This window comes from Dendropsophus ebraccatus, chromosome 3, assembly GCF_027789765.1.
Source record: "Dendropsophus ebraccatus isolate aDenEbr1 chromosome 3, aDenEbr1.pat, whole genome shotgun sequence".
NCBI lineage: Eukaryota > Metazoa > Chordata > Amphibia > Anura > Hylidae > Dendropsophus > Dendropsophus ebraccatus.
The window spans coordinates 87,158,336-87,173,996 of NC_091456.1; the positions used below are offsets into that span (position 1 = coordinate 87,158,336).

General features: G+C 39.2%; 2 protein-coding genes across 2 annotated transcripts in view; both read left to right on the forward strand.

The window, feature by feature from the left end:
* The window catches only part of LOC138787173 (uncharacterized protein KIAA1958-like), a 42,201-nt gene extending 27,077 nt beyond the window's left edge, over positions 1–15,124 (forward strand). Inside the window, 2 exon segments of the mRNA XM_069964343.1 lie at positions 12,462–12,634; positions 13,991–15,124. Coding sequence (XP_069820444.1) covers positions 12,462–12,634; positions 13,991–14,794 — 977 coding nt within the window. The 3' untranslated portion in view covers positions 14,795–15,124.
* Positions 2,884–4,746, forward strand: LOC138787553 (uncharacterized protein KIAA1958 homolog). The gene is made up of 3 exons (XM_069964901.1): positions 2,884–2,900; positions 3,312–3,352; positions 3,585–4,746. Exons 1-3 carry the CDS (start codon positions 2,884–2,886, stop codon positions 4,631–4,633), a joined length of 1,107 nt encoding a protein of 368 aa, XP_069821002.1. The 3' UTR covers positions 4,634–4,746.
* Positions 15,125–15,661: the final 537 nt, after the last annotated feature.

Here is a 15,661-nt window from a genome sequence, read left to right on the forward strand (position 1 = left end):
GAATAACACTAGACACTAGACACAGTAAAATGAAAGCGAAATATGGCTGTACAATAAAAGGAAAAATACAGCCATTTTTGTATCTAATAATGTTGAATTAAAAAATGATTCTATATATTTTTATAATGCATGCACAGACAGCTGCTTTTCTATAGACTGTAATGTAGCACATTATTCAGTAGGATAAATGGCCACAGTTCTTTTTTTTTTTGCTAGCCATTTTTAGTTTTTATTTTACTTTGTATGAACTTGCCCCTACTTATATCTTTTATTTCAGTTAGTAAAGGGGTTTTGATTGTTATTATGTAAGTTGTCAATATTCCAGATGGGCAATTTTAGTAGACATTAAAAAGGCATATGAACCCAACAACAGGTTATCTAATGATGAAGACATAATCACTTAATGTAATGAGCGCTCTGTGGCATACGTAAGAAGGTGCAGATAAGGTTACACAGTAGAGATGAGTTCTACCCAGTAACCTAATTTGCTGGTGTCCTTGACAGGTTTGCAGCAAGTCAGCCTCATTTGTGTAGCACATAATATTAGTCAGCTGAAAATAATAGTTTTACAAGCAATAAGACAACACTGAATTATTCATTTATGCAGTTATTTCTGTGTATTCCTAATGTAAGGATTCATCATTTGTTTCAATAACAATAAAAGCAAAGCTTCTTCTTTTTCAGCATGTTGCATAACTAAAAGATGTAATTAATCTCGCTTGTCAGTGCATGACTTTTATGTCTCACGGCTTTCATTAAAGCAGTGCAGTACACTGTATAATCATTCCAAATATTTGAATTCTCACATTAAATTTTTACTAGGTAAAAATCACAAAAAAAAAGAAAAATTGGTGTTCCCTAAGGTAACATTGTCTTTGAGCTAGTAGTGTAGTGTCCTTGTAAGAGTCACAATGGAACTGCTAACCTTGGGCTGTTGTGCAATGCATAGATACAGCACTGTGGTGCTTTGAGGCTATATTCACATAACGTAAGTTTTGTATTAATCTGATTTGCAACAACGGCTTTGATTCACACAAAACTTACATTGTACTGCAGTCATAAGGGAATCCCGGTTGGAGTGTATACACATAGTATACGCTCTAGCCGGAATCCCTATCGGTCGCACAAAAAAACGGCATGTCAGTTTTGTGCGACCTCTATTCATTGAATAGCGGCTGCACAAGCTTGACAGGTCAGACAATGGATGCAGGCAGATATAGCCCCATTTAATAAAGACAACAATCAGCCGAGGGACTGATCATGGGCTGATTGTTGTCTTTTTCCAAGTTTAAAAATCATTGGCTGCCAACCATGCATTACTGCAACACCATCCTGCAACACAAGGCCTATAAAAATACACCAACACAAAGGTGTTAAACCAAAAAACTGTTTAGTGCAAAAAACTATCCTAATCTGTTTCTTTCCAGAGATAAAACAAAAACGGCAAATTCTCAGGGATGATGTATCCAGGATAGGATCTACTGATGTATTTGCGATAGACAGAATGGGTGCATTCCCATGGAAAACAATAAGATGTGCGTGACTGTGCATATTTTTGGTTCCCCAAAAAAGCCTTAGGGCCCTTTTACACCAGCAGATTATCTGACTGATTTTTTTGAGCCAAAGCAAGGAATGGATTATAAACAGAGAACAGGTAATAAAGGAAAGACTGAGATTTCTCCTTTTTAAATCCATTTCTAGCTTTGGCTTAAAAAATATGTCAGATAATCTGTTGGTATAATAGGGCCCTTACAGTCAAGACATGGTCAGAGATTTTAGTAAGCATTGTTACGACTGCCTGAGAGTACACCAGGCAGTGCAAGAGTTTTAGGTTTAGGCATAATGTGGAGTAGAAGTCATGCACAAAATAAATGACAACAACAGGCCAAACTGTGGTGCTGACATACTAGTCTACCTTATTAAAACTGTTTTGTGGGTTATTTTGTTCTTAAGGGAGGAACACAAATGATGTGAAGCTCTTAATGCAAAATCAATATTGTTTATAGATTTTATCATCCTTCTGAGGTCTGTACTGATAAGGTCAAATTTCAGTTGTTAATATATATATATAACAGAGAGATGCTGATCACTAAACTAATATTAGGGCAGTTGTTATGTTATCCTTTTGCTCGTTTGGTTGTACCATCATCATTAATCTTTTGGTCATTTTAAGTACTATGCATAATGTACAAATAGGATACTGTTCTCTATACACCTCTTCAGTACTTCTGATGGGTCCAGTTGACATATCAACTAGTAGCACAATCAAAACTGATTGTTTTTGTTGCCCAAATGCTAAATCTGAAATTGCTAAATTGTCACCTAGATGCCCTATGAGCATTGAAAAATATATATATTCTGAAAGTGATTCTGTCACTGCCAGCCACCTATTGAGCTGGCTGCACCACTGGATGGATATCAATAAAAACATTCAGAGCATACCTTTGTTGCCTATGTCTGTGTTTTTTTTTAAAGACCTTTATTTGGGCCATATATATTGTAAAGAAGACGAGGCCTAGGATTGCCTGGGCCCTAGCACTTCTATGCCCCACTGATAGCCGGGACCCGCCGCAGATGACACAGGCACAGCTCCTGCGCCTGTGTTATCTTGAATCGTAAATTAACGTCGCTGCAGCCTCAGGCATAGGCTGCAGCGACGCTAATTTACAGTGCCGTGGCGGGAGAAGGTTAACAATGTAAATAAAAGAACAGGCCATGATGATATTCATAGAATGGCCAATGAAATCTATGACAACATTTTATAAATTCTAGTATGGAACAAGATGGAGATGTTTTGTAGTATAGGTTAGTAATTACAAATATTCATATTTTTGATCACTATGTCCAACTCCTCCACTTTCTTCTGCACAAGTTTTCATAAACATGTCCCTTATTGTCAGGTAACATAGTATTATAGTAAATGTGATTGATTGCTGCTGATATACTGAAATCCCAAAAAGTTTCAAATGGCGATCATTCTGCTTCTGTGTAAGCTGCATGTGGATGGCTTTATCAATTTGCTTATTAATCATTATGAACTTGAAAAAGATTTTATAAGCTGAACTTAATGAAATGGAACCAGTACAACCTCTGGTTTCACAAATGGAGCACATACAAATGGGCTTAGCAGTTCATTTGACACACATGAAGCAGTGGGATAAAGAGTAAAAGTCAAAGCTTTTATCTCACTTTTTTTTTTTCTTAATGTGGATTATCTCCAATTTGACATTTTTTTCCTGCCAATCTACATGCACTATGAGTGCCCAGTGACACGAAGAACTATTACTGAATTCTTTTTTGTTATGCTCTAGTACATCATTTGTGAAACTACTGAAGTTGGCTGTCCAAACAGGTATGTAATAATGCTCTAAAATGCAATTTTTGCTTTTCTAACAGATCAAACAGATATAGTAAAATTCACAACCATGTTTTGTTTTCTTTCCTCCCCTTCCTTCCCTTCTCGCTTCTTTTAATTGCATTATACCTTTAATTTTTTATGCCATCTACATGCTTTCTTTTCTTTCTACCAATATTTTCTCCATTCCCTTTTTTCCATTTTCCTTTTCCCTTTACCCCTTCTGTAGTCTGTTTAGATGAAGATGATGTCACAGCCGAGCTGAACCGAGAACAGAATGAGAAAACAATTCGTAGCACACAGACAGCTCTGCGAAATTTTAGAGAGTTCATCATCTCTAAATACCCAATGGAGACCAGAGAAATCTACATGATTCCCTGCAAAGAACTAGATGACTACCTGGCTTCCTTTTTTGTTGATGCCAGGCAGAAAGATGGATCTGAATATGAGCCAAACAGTTTGGCCAATTATCAGTGTGGCCTGGAACGGTATCTAAAGGAGCACAGGTACAGCTATAGCATTACCAGAGACAAGGAATTTAAAAGGTCGCAGGAAGCTTTAAAACAAAAGCAAATTGAACTACGATGTAAAGGAAAAGGAAACAAACCCCATAAGTCTATGAAGCTTACATTCGCGGATGAACTTATTCTACGCAAAAGAGGCCTTCTGAGTCGCTACAATCCCGAAGGTCTTCTGAATCTTGTCTGGTTGAACAACACCAAAGCTTTTGGACACTGTACAGGTTTTCATGGTTCCACACTTAAATGGGGGGATGTCAGGCTTCGAATATTGGAGACCGGATTGGAATTTCTTGAGTGGATGGGCCAGGAAAGCCCTGACTCAAAGGTCAAGAGAGCAGGGACAGAATGTAGAGTATATGCCACACCACACTCTCCGCAAACTTGTCCTGTGCAAGACTACAAAGAATATGCACAGAGGCGACCTCCAGCAATGCGTTATGAAGATGCTCCTTTCTATCTGTCCATCAAGCCTGTTGTTAACCTAGCTGCTCTTCACTGGTACAACTGTCAGGCTCTTGGTAAAAACAAGCTGGCCAAAATGGTGAAAACAATGTGTGAGAAGGGTAACATACCTGGAAGAAAAACTAACTTCAGTGTCTATCAGAGCTGTAGCACTCTTTCGGAAGCCCAAAGTAATCAGCTAGTCCTAATCTGTAACAATTTGAGCCAACAGGCTGCACAGACAATGGCAACTCACTCTGGGCCTGGAAACTTTATTGTTTCAGCCTCTTATGACTCTTCCTCAGACACAGCTTGAGGTGTAGCTGTAAAGAGATTGCTACAAGGCCCAGTTAGGATTTTAGACTAGCACTAACAATTAAACTGTGATTGAATGTTTAAGTCTGGCCCTGTTCTACTGTTAGTCACTTTAGAAAGATAAAATAATAAAAATGTAATATATTTTATTGTTTTTATTTCATGTTATTAGTCTGTTAATAGAACTAGTTTTTGTATTGCACCTACAATAATATTTATACTGTAGTGGTCAACCAAAATGCATGTTGTAGCCTGAAAAAAATCTTTTGTAAGAGTACTTTTTAAAAAGTAAAAAAAAAAAAATACAAATGCCTTGACTAGTGAGCACAGCAACAGGCTACATTGTCAAGGAAGGGTGCTATAATTTTAATATATAATCCTCAAAGAAATACTAGAAGTAGGCTCATGCTGTAGCCAGCCTCCTAGTTTCCGAATGCCTGCCTGACCTAAAACAACGAGACAGTACTGACCTAGAAGTTTGTATAGCGGCCTTTTTGTCTTCTGCACTTGATTAAATGAAGCAACTTTAGCTCTCTGTGTAATGCCTTTTACGGACTGAAAACATTGAGGTTGTTGCATTTTAACTTTTTTAATTAATATTCTTTTATTTTTTGGACAAATGTAGGATTTTAAATGTAGGATTTGTACAACTGTAGCACCAAGGCAAGATATCATTTATAGCAATATGCAATGGTGTTTATGGCGTGAAGACTGTTCCTCAATTCATCTGCACTGTTGTGTGCCTGAGCCGGGCCACAGCCACATATGTGTATGTCATTTATAAAACTGCAATCACAGAGGCATGTGAAACTACTGAAATGTTATGTCTTTGACCTTCAAAATACTGATGAAAATCTGCATATTTTTGTGTCTCTTTTGTGGAAAGTGTTCACTGTTACACTGTTTTTTCTTAAAATTTAATTTTAACTTATAAAAATGACTGCAGTATTTACAATCCTGATGCAAGAAAATGGTGGGAAAGTTCTAATTTATTAAAAAAAGAAGTAAAATATCAGAATCTCTTTTGTTTGGATGCTTATTTCTTGTAAAATCCTGACCAAAAACAAGCTATACATGGGTTCTCTTCTTTCATTTGAGATCAGAGTTGGGATATTATCAAAGCAGATTTTCTTGCACATTAGCAGCACAGATTCATCAACAAAAATATTTAATAACAAATATAATAAAAGTACATTGCAAGTGTATGGGGCTTTACTAAACCTCATTCACATAAACATCTACAAAAAAAAACTTTTTTAGAAACTTTCAAATTTGTTCAGAATCTACAGCAGGAAAGTTTTGTTGCATTTCAACATACCCTAATTTCTCTTTCTCCTTGTTACTTTCTTAACTAAACTTAGGGCCCTTTTACACAGCAGGGGCAAGATTAATGAAGCGGGCAGGCTGAACGAGCAATCACTGTATCGTTCGTGTGACCATTAATATTCATTGTTATCGGCCACACCTCCTGTTCTCCACAGAGAGATGTGTGCTCGATAATGATAAATTGTTTAGCCACACAAAAATATGTTATCAGCGGGCGTCTTCCCACTCGTCGGGTAATCACTGACACGTGGACAATTATCATCTGAGTGAGCATTTCCAGGAACACTCATTGACCGTAATTGGCCCGTGCAAAAGGCCCTTTACCTGATAACTGTTTAAACAGCTGATTGCAAGGGGTTTAACCTCCTTATTCAGCTTATCTCCATTGACTTTGCAATCTTGAAAGAAATTTGTTCAGATGTTTGTATGTTTTTATACCCAGACGATAACATTTAGTCAATGTAATCTAGTTGCTACTAATGCCAACGTGCAAAGGATTTATTATTTTTCTGGAAGATTAATGGTTAAATCATATCTGAGCTGAAAGTGGGATAGCCATGGAACAGTTTTGTGCCCTATAACTAACTAAAGGATAATTCTATAAATGTTGATGTACTCTAGTCAGTATTTTACATTACTATTGTAAGCTAAAATCTTGAGTAATACCTACACAAATAAAAACTAAAATGGAAATATATGTTTAGGAACCACTCCTGGGTTTGGTTTACAAATATTGATCCAAATACTGTCATTTGAAAGTGGCCTTACTGGAAATTTTATTATTATTATTATTATTATGTTTTTATTAATAATTGTTTAGAATGTAGGTGTTCTGTTTTCTTTCTGTCGCACAATAGGTAAACTAAACACCTACTAAATGCTAGTAGTCTTAAATAGTTGGGTTACTAGACATCATTATTTTCATATAGTGCATTATACCTTGATGAAACCTTGTTCCCTTTTGTCGTGTTGCCGGAATGTTTGACCAGAGTAGGCCACAGGAAATCTGAATCAATTTTCTTTTAACTCAGTTCTGTTGTTCCAGTGTGAATAGATGTAATATGGCTTATGTAAATGAAAAAAAGTTTAAGTATCCTGAAAAGACTTGAATTTTGGTAAAATATAAAAATAGGCCCTAAAGAATAAATCACTTGTAAAATATTTCAAAGTAGTAAATTAGTAAAATGCTGTGAAATAAAAACTCCTCTGTATGTTTCCTGTTAATAAATATAAAAAATAATGAAATGTAGTATTAATATTAAAATGTCATTGTTAAATTGAATCTTCAAGATTCTCCCTTTTTGAGCCTTTTTTTTGCCTTAGTACATGTGTAGAAGCTTTGTCTTTTTCTTGATGGGTGAATTGTTAGTACTTTACAAACACTCATTTTTTGTAATACAATTAGCTTTCAATTTGCAATTTACTTTCAGTTTGTGACGAGACAAGACTGGGTTATAAAGTAATTTGAAATGGGAACTGTCATTTAAAAGATACTTTTGACGTGTCCTAATCCTAGTCCTCTCCTGTGACCTGAACACCTAGGCGGAGAAATATTAGGGATACGCAGATTCTTGCCTTCTCCCAGGCGTACACCAACCATAACCCCTACTCGACCGAAGGGTGGGTGAAGGTGCATGGCAAGGTGGGGAGGAGACATAGCCTCCTCCCATGCCTAATTTATCAAGGTTTATGCCTGGAAACAGGTGTAAACCAGGCAAGGTGTAGATTTTTGGGCAATGCCTGCAGGGCTGGTCATTGATCAATGTCCCCTCTAGACACTAGACATCTGGACTGGTCCAGGCCGTAACTTGTCACAGCTCTCTGCCTGTCAGAGTGGTCTGCGAGGATGAATGACAGGCAAAGAGGCCTGTTACAGGTATTTTGCCACTTTTTTTAATACATATAATGGTTGCGTTGTGACTGTGCTTTTGAGTTTTGAAAACAAACATTTTCATATGGTAAAGCAGATGAAACATAATCTGTAATAGACTTTATTAAGTCTGTTAAAGTCTACGGGCACCCTGCGGGTTTGCCTCAGTATACATTGGAATACTTTTCTGAAGGTATTCCAATGTATACTGGCAATGTAGCACAAAAATGTTATGTGAGTAGAGCCTTAATGGTAAATGGCTTCAGTAATTGGCACAGCCATTGAGATTTCACAAGAAAACAACATGTAAACACAACTTAGTAAATGTCATTGTTTTAACATTAAGGCTATGTTCCCACTTCGTCTTGTTATGATCATAGCCATAAATAATGACCATGATCATTATTCGCGGCTGTGATTATAACAAGGCGTCCATCTTTTCCTGTTATGTTCCAGAAGTGGGAATATAGCCTAATACTGCCTTTTTGTTGTCTGGTGTGAGAAGCCATTTGTCTGGGCCTCAGCCTCTTAAAGCGACTCTGTACCCACAATCTGCCCCCTCCTAACCGCTTGTACCTTATTATAGCTGCTTTTAATCGAAGATCTGTCCTGGGGTCCGTTCGGCAGGTGATGCAGTTATTGTCCTAAAAACAACTTTTATAGGGTACCTAAGATGACAGCGTCGTGGAGCCCCGGATACTTACTCTTTCCTGCAAGGCCCGCTCCTGGACACGGTCCTGGGACGGAGATATCACCGTCGGAAGCCGTGCGCGCGCTCGGCAGAGATGAGTCCGATGCCCATAGAGAATGACTGCTCCTGTCATTCTCTATGAGCATCAGACTCAACTCATGTACCCAGGGCAGGTTTTTTCTATTCATCACTTGTCTGAACACTGCACAGGTGCCTTAACGTTCCTTATGATTAAGAGGGTGGGGAGGAGGGTGGGTGCAAGTCTAATGCACACACACACTAGGCCATGCCAATTTCCCATAGGGCTGCAAGATTAAAAGTTGTTTTTTAGGACAATAACTGCATCAACTGCCGAGCAGACCCCAGGACAGATCTTGGATTCAAAGCAGCTATAAGAAGGTACAAGAAGTTTGTGGGGGGAAGATTGTGGGTACAGAGTTGCTTTACCATTACCTACAATACACTGTATAACAGGCTGGTACTTGTGACAAACTAAGGACAGGGACACATAGAATACTGACAAGAGCCATGAGACAAGAAATAATCTGAGTCACAGACTTTGTGAGCATTAGTGCTCAAAAGCGGCTTATATCTATATAGTTTACACAATGGCAAAATGATAATAATATTATGGGTTTGGTTTAACTAGCTCTTGAGACACCATTTGGCAGCTTTCCGGCAGGGGGAAATAATCTCTCAAAAAGTTCACATTCTTGGCACATTTCATTTGTTTTGTCTCACAGGATGTTAATTTACTATACATGAATGCATACGCTATGGAACTGGTTCTATTATATCCATCCTTTTCTATGAGATATGCTTATAGCAAGTGTGTGATGTAGCAGTGCACATACTTAACCGCCACTCACAGAGACAAGGGATAATTTATAAGTATCTGATCATTGGGGCATGGGGCATGGGGCACGCCCCCCCCCCCCCCCGATCAGTTACTTATCTGTTCTATAAATATATGATAATCTTGGGATAACGGGAGTGCCACAGAACAATGAGGGGTTAATTTATTATTCCTGTGCCTAGTCTACACACAAAACTGTGACTTTTTGCCAATGTATGCCCTTGTTTGTTGAGCGGGAATGGGTAGGTGTGGCCTCCTCCTTTGTCCAGTTCACAGTGATTTATGCCAGCTTGCAGCATAGTTTTCTGAAACTGCCACGTGGCAGCCCTAGATTCCTTGATTTTTAGAAAGGTGTGTGCCTGGCAATAAATCTGGTGTGGGACATGGGGGTATACAGAAAAAAGTTCATGATAAATCCCCCAATGTTTTCAGATGAACACATTACACTGGGGAGTGGGTAATTGCCACTGGATTACCATGGACTAATAGATGCACTGCTGCACTACCATAGTGCAGGCCTTAATCATGTCTAGTTGTTGTCTTGTCTCCTGATGGGGTATTTAGCGTCCCACGGACTCATCACATGTATGGGTAATAGGACTTTCACTCTGAAGATTTTAGCTAGCTTTACAATTGCATTACATATGTTTCAAGTTAGAGTTTCCTCCTAGTTGCTCAACCATAGTCTCTCTATATTACTGTATATGCTTTATGTCTCAGGTAAGTACATCTTCTGGTACACTGCATTTTTGCCATAGCACAGTCCTGTCCCACTGTTGCACTAAGGCCTCAGGAAGTAGATACTACCTCACTAAATGGGTGGCACAATATTCCAATAAACCAGCAAAAATGTCACCAGCTCAGACCCTTTTATTAATGGCGCCCCATGTATCGTGGTCTCCATGCTCTTGAGAGTCATAGGTCAACAGCTGGTAAACCTGAATCACAATCGGTAAGCTCCAGCACCAAGATCCCATAAAATATGTTCTTTATTGAAGGTACTTTACAAACTGCATGTTACATCAGAATAGGTCCTTTGTTTTATGCAAGGCTCTAGGGATCTCTTGATCACAGCATATCTGCATACTGTGAAATACCTGCCAGCTTGATTGACACCTGGAAGCTGAGCTCTAAGCAGGCTCAGGTGTGAAAGGGGGTAGTAAGTAGGTGTTACAGCTTGCTGCACTTTAGGAGCCCAGGAAAGCCTGTTTGCCATTTTGTACCATGTTTTGATGTTCTGGATACACATATAAATATATGAAAGGTATTATGTGCCTCCATGACCTAACAGCTAGCTAACAGTGTCAGCAGTTTGGAACGTGAATTGCAGCTGATATGCTCCCTTTAATGCACAACAGTAGCTGTGGACTGTAATATTTATACTGGGCCTTTGACCTTGTAACTGGCTTTAACAGAGTGTACTTTATTGTGCTGAGAGCCATCGCATAATTTTTCAGGACACATTCTTAAAGGGAACCTGTGACCCCTCGTGCCGGGGTGAAGGCCGCCCGACCCACCCCTCCGGGATGGAGATATCTTTGTCGGAAGCCAGGCGCGAGCTGTAGAGATGAGTTCAATGCCCATAGAAAATTAATGGAGCCGTCGTTCTCTATGGGCGTCGGACTCATCTCTGCAGCGCGCACCTGGCTTCCAACAAGGATATCTCCGTCCCGGGACCGGCTCTAGGAGCGGGACTTTGCGAGATGGGGTAAGTATCCGGGGCTCTAGCGGGGGTCAGGCGGCCTTCACCCCGGCACAGGGGGTGACTGGTTTGCTACATGGTATTTTTTCTCAGGTTTTGTCATTCTTTTTTTATTCCTATGCTGGAATAACTGCTAAAAGAAACAATACAACTACATGTCTCATCAATAATACAATATGGATATTTAAGTCAAGAAATAGTCCTTTTTAATTTACTCCAACTTGTAGTATCAAATGTGTCACAATCAGGTCTAGTGTAAAAGAAACCCTAATCAGGAGCTAAGGGCCCTATTACACAAAGAAATCTGCCCGGTCAGACTGATTCAGCAGAATATTGGTCCAGGACAACAGTCACCAAGGAGCCGATCATTAGCTCATTGTTGTAATTTAAACCTGCTAAAAAATCATCAGCCGCTGGGTGCACATCTCTATGTGTAATGGTGCGCTTCTGACGGTTGACGACAGTGTAATAATAAAAATAAAGTTCATACTTATTCATACCTATTCTCCCCCATTGTCCGACGCTTTTGGCCCAGTCTCTTCAGTGACAGGCTGCTCAGCAAATCACTGGCCGTGGTGGTGTCTTGTCTCGGCCAGTGACTGGCTGAGTGGCCTGTCACTCACTGAAGAGACTGGACCAGAGGCTGCAGCTTTGAGCAGGACACGGGGGGGGGGGCATTGATAAGTATGAACTTAATTATTTTTTATGAAAAAAGCAAGGGCTGCACGATTATGGAGACATATTTGGGCCTTGTAATTATTTTTTGTATTATATTTTCTATTGAGATACACTTTGATTCCAACTTAAAAGGTTTTCCAGGATTAAAAAAGCTTAGCTACTTTCTTGGAAAAACAACACCACACGGATCTACAGGTTGCATGTAGTGTTGCAATACAGCTTCATTCACTATAATAGAACTGAGCTGCAAATCTACACCCAAACTAGAGAAAAGGGCCATGCTGTTTCTGAAAGAAAGTGGCCAAGTTTTTGTAAGCCTGGATAACCCACTTTATATATTACATAGTGCTGTCTGCAGTACCATTTTTTACATCAAAATGATAGAACTTGGTAGACCCAGTTACAAATCAGTAAGGTCCATTGAGCATCAGTGGGTTCTGTCTTGTCACAGTTTGGTCAGAGTTTTTTTTACCCCTATGTCAGAATAAAAAACAGCATTAACTCAGATGTGTATGCAGCCTACGTTGTGTTATGCTTTTGAAAATACACAAATTGTGTAAAATGCTCTTATTCTGGTATGCACTAATAACTTTGTAGATATTGATGGTCATATTATTTACAGTTATATTTCCATGGCCAATAAAACCATATTAAATAACTATTGGTTTACATGTATGATACAGTGATTTTTGTTTATTATTTGCAGCATACTCAACCAAACTCAACAGGTTCCCTATGTTTCATTTTCATGATGACCTGAAAGATCTCTGTATCAGCGCTGTCAGCTCAAACACAACCAAAGCTACTCTGTATGCGTTAAATGTCTGGAGGTACTGGTGTATGACCAGGGGACTCAAAGACTGTATGGATTTTACTAAGGTGAGTTTACACAGGTGGCCCCACCAACACAAAATGTTTAAAGCATTTTCTAAACAGCTTGGCAATAAATGAAGGCTTATCATAGGCGCTGGTATGACATTCTTGTACATCTAGAGGACCATAGACAGGGATTATTAAGTGTAACAGCAATCACGCTATAAAACTCTAAAGGCCTTTTTACATTGGATTATTGGCTGAATATACTTTCTAGGGACCACTCGTTCCCATTGAGTGGTCTGTATAAAAGTGCCAGCTATCAGTGGCTTAAAGCATCTTTCATGCCTGCATTAAAATCATTATTATTGGCCGAACATCGGAGCGCATGTTCAGCCAACAGTGATGAAATTCATAGGCCACAAGAACAATCCAGTGATCATTCATGTGGCCAGGCCTGCAACTGATTGAGCAGTGTAAAAGCTCATTAAACATGCGCCAATCTTGTTGATCAGTGCTTGTTATTGTGCAAAAGGAGCTTAAGCCATGCTGTTGAAATGGTTGAAGAGCTGTATAAGATAAATAGCCTGGAGTTTTAGCAGTTGTAGCTTAGGGACTGCCCAGAGGGCCGTATGTAAATTTATGAAAAAATTGCCCCTCCAGCATAAGGATAATGGCAACTACCTTATAGGAGTTTCTCTTCGTCTGAATCGACGAAGAATGGTATTTATTCACCATACATAATTAGAAGGAGAAAACATGTTGCAGAGGTAGCCCCACATTATCTACAGTAGCTAGTGAAATAAGATAGAAGATAAGATGTTTCATGTATAGTCAGTAAAATGTGTGACAAACATGATATATTCTTTGCACTATTTTTCATCGTTAATCTGCAGATTTCTAGTTAGAATTGTTGTCAGGCCAATCTACATGTAATAAAGACATTCTATTGGAGGGAGAGTCTATAAGCCGACTACCCACTGCAACCTAAAAAAAAACCTTTCTCTGATAGAACTGTACCAATATTCCCATACTACAAGTGTACTTTTAATTGTTTTAATTGTAACTTAGCAGAAAAATTGTTATACAAGAATGCCACCAGGGTTGTGGTTTATAATAAGTATTGTTCCTTCAGAAAATTAGCTATGGTAGAGCAAGTGTTTTGATTTTTTTTTTTCCATACACTAGCCCTTAGCGTTTTATGACTGATTGATCTCTTGCCTTCTGTACAGACCAGTATAATTCCATGTTTGATTAGCCAGTCAGTAATGTTCAGTGTCTGTCCACAGCTCCATACACTCCATCTGCTTAGGTTGCCTTGTTTATACTGCTGCGTTTTTTTAGTCTTTAAGTAACCACCAAGGTTTTGTAAGAATTCTCATTTGTGATAACTACAGCATCTGTCCGTGCTTTATATTTAAGGTCCCTGCAGTCAAACTAAATGAGCTTCTGGAAGATTTCTATGTGACCGTGAAAAAAACAGACGGATCAGATTTTTTGGCTACATCTCTCCATGCAATACGCAGAGGCTTAGACCGCATTCTGAAGAATGCTGGAGCAGGCTTCTCTATCACCAGCAGTGTCTTCAATTCCTCCTCACAGAAACTCAAGGAAAAACTGAGAATGCTCAACAAAGCTGGAATGTCAGGCTCCCGGTCACGCAATATTGTCTACTTTACTCTAGCAGATGAAGAGGAAATGTGGAGAATTGGCTGTCTAGGTGATGATGGGCCTGTGCCACTGCTGTCCTCAGTGGTCAAATACAATAGTCAGTTTCTAAACATGCGGACTTTGCAGGAACATGCAGATCTAATGTATGGTGACATAGAATTGATGAAGGATGGGAATAATCAACCTTTCTTTGCTAGAACAGACAGTGTTAAAAGAGACAAACAAGCCAACCCTAATAAAATGTGCTATGGACAGATTTACCATGAACATTCTAAAGGACACAGACGGTGTCCTTACTGTCTTCTGTACAAGTACATGTACACTCATCGTCCGCCATCTCAGATGGAAGCAAATTCACCATTTTATCTGACTGCACGAAAAGAGGTCAGTGGAATGGAAAAGGTTTGGTATGAAGAACAGAGGATGGGGCTTCGATCGCTACGTGGAGTTGTCCCAAAGCTGGCAAAACGTGTGAAGTTAGAGCAATGTGACAATTACACATTTGTTTCATTTACACAAACATTTAGAAAGTTTGGTCCTGTTAACAACTATTGAGAATTTTACTAGACACTAAATTGCTTGCACAATGCTGACCAGCAAGAATTCCTAAGGAACATGCCAAAATGGAGTCTTTGACCTGGAGCCTGACATACATTTTGTCATACAAGTTGTTTTTATTGTTATTGTCTGAATTACATTGAGGCGAATCCATGTGGTGATCGGTGTTCATTTCTCAAGCATGTTAAAGCAGTTCTGTTATTTTTTCTAGACTTTTGACATGTCAAAATTTAGACAGCAGTGGGTTTCAATCCTAAAACTTGTGGCAATCACTAGTCATAATCAGCCAGCCACAAGATCCAACTCATTTGCTTCATTAGGCCATGTTCACACAACACATATTTTGTATAAATCACGGCCGTATGTGCATGAATGGAATCCCTGACGAAGTGTATACACATAGTATAACTGACTGCACGAAAAACTGACATGTCTGTTTTGTGTGGCTGCTATTAATTAAATAGCAGCCGCACAGAACATGTCAGTTCACACAATGGAGGGTGCGGCTCCGGCCGCACTCTCCATTGTGTGCAGCGGTGAATTGGGATGCGCGCGCACACTGATGCGCCCGCCTCCCAGTTAAACAGAAATTAAGATCACAGGTCATCTGGCCAGGTCACAGAACGGCCAGAGTTTCACATTGTTTCACATTGTCACATAGTGTTTGAAGCAAATTAGTTGGATCTTGTGGCCAACCCAGGGAGTAGAGCATGTTAGGGCCCTATTCCACGGGATCGTTCGCATAATCGTTAACGATAAACGATTTCAAATGTGAGAGCTATTGCAAACGGACTGAAATCGTTCATCCATTTACATGGAACGATAATCGTTACTTATGATCGTTCTTGCGGTTGTCTTGTGGTC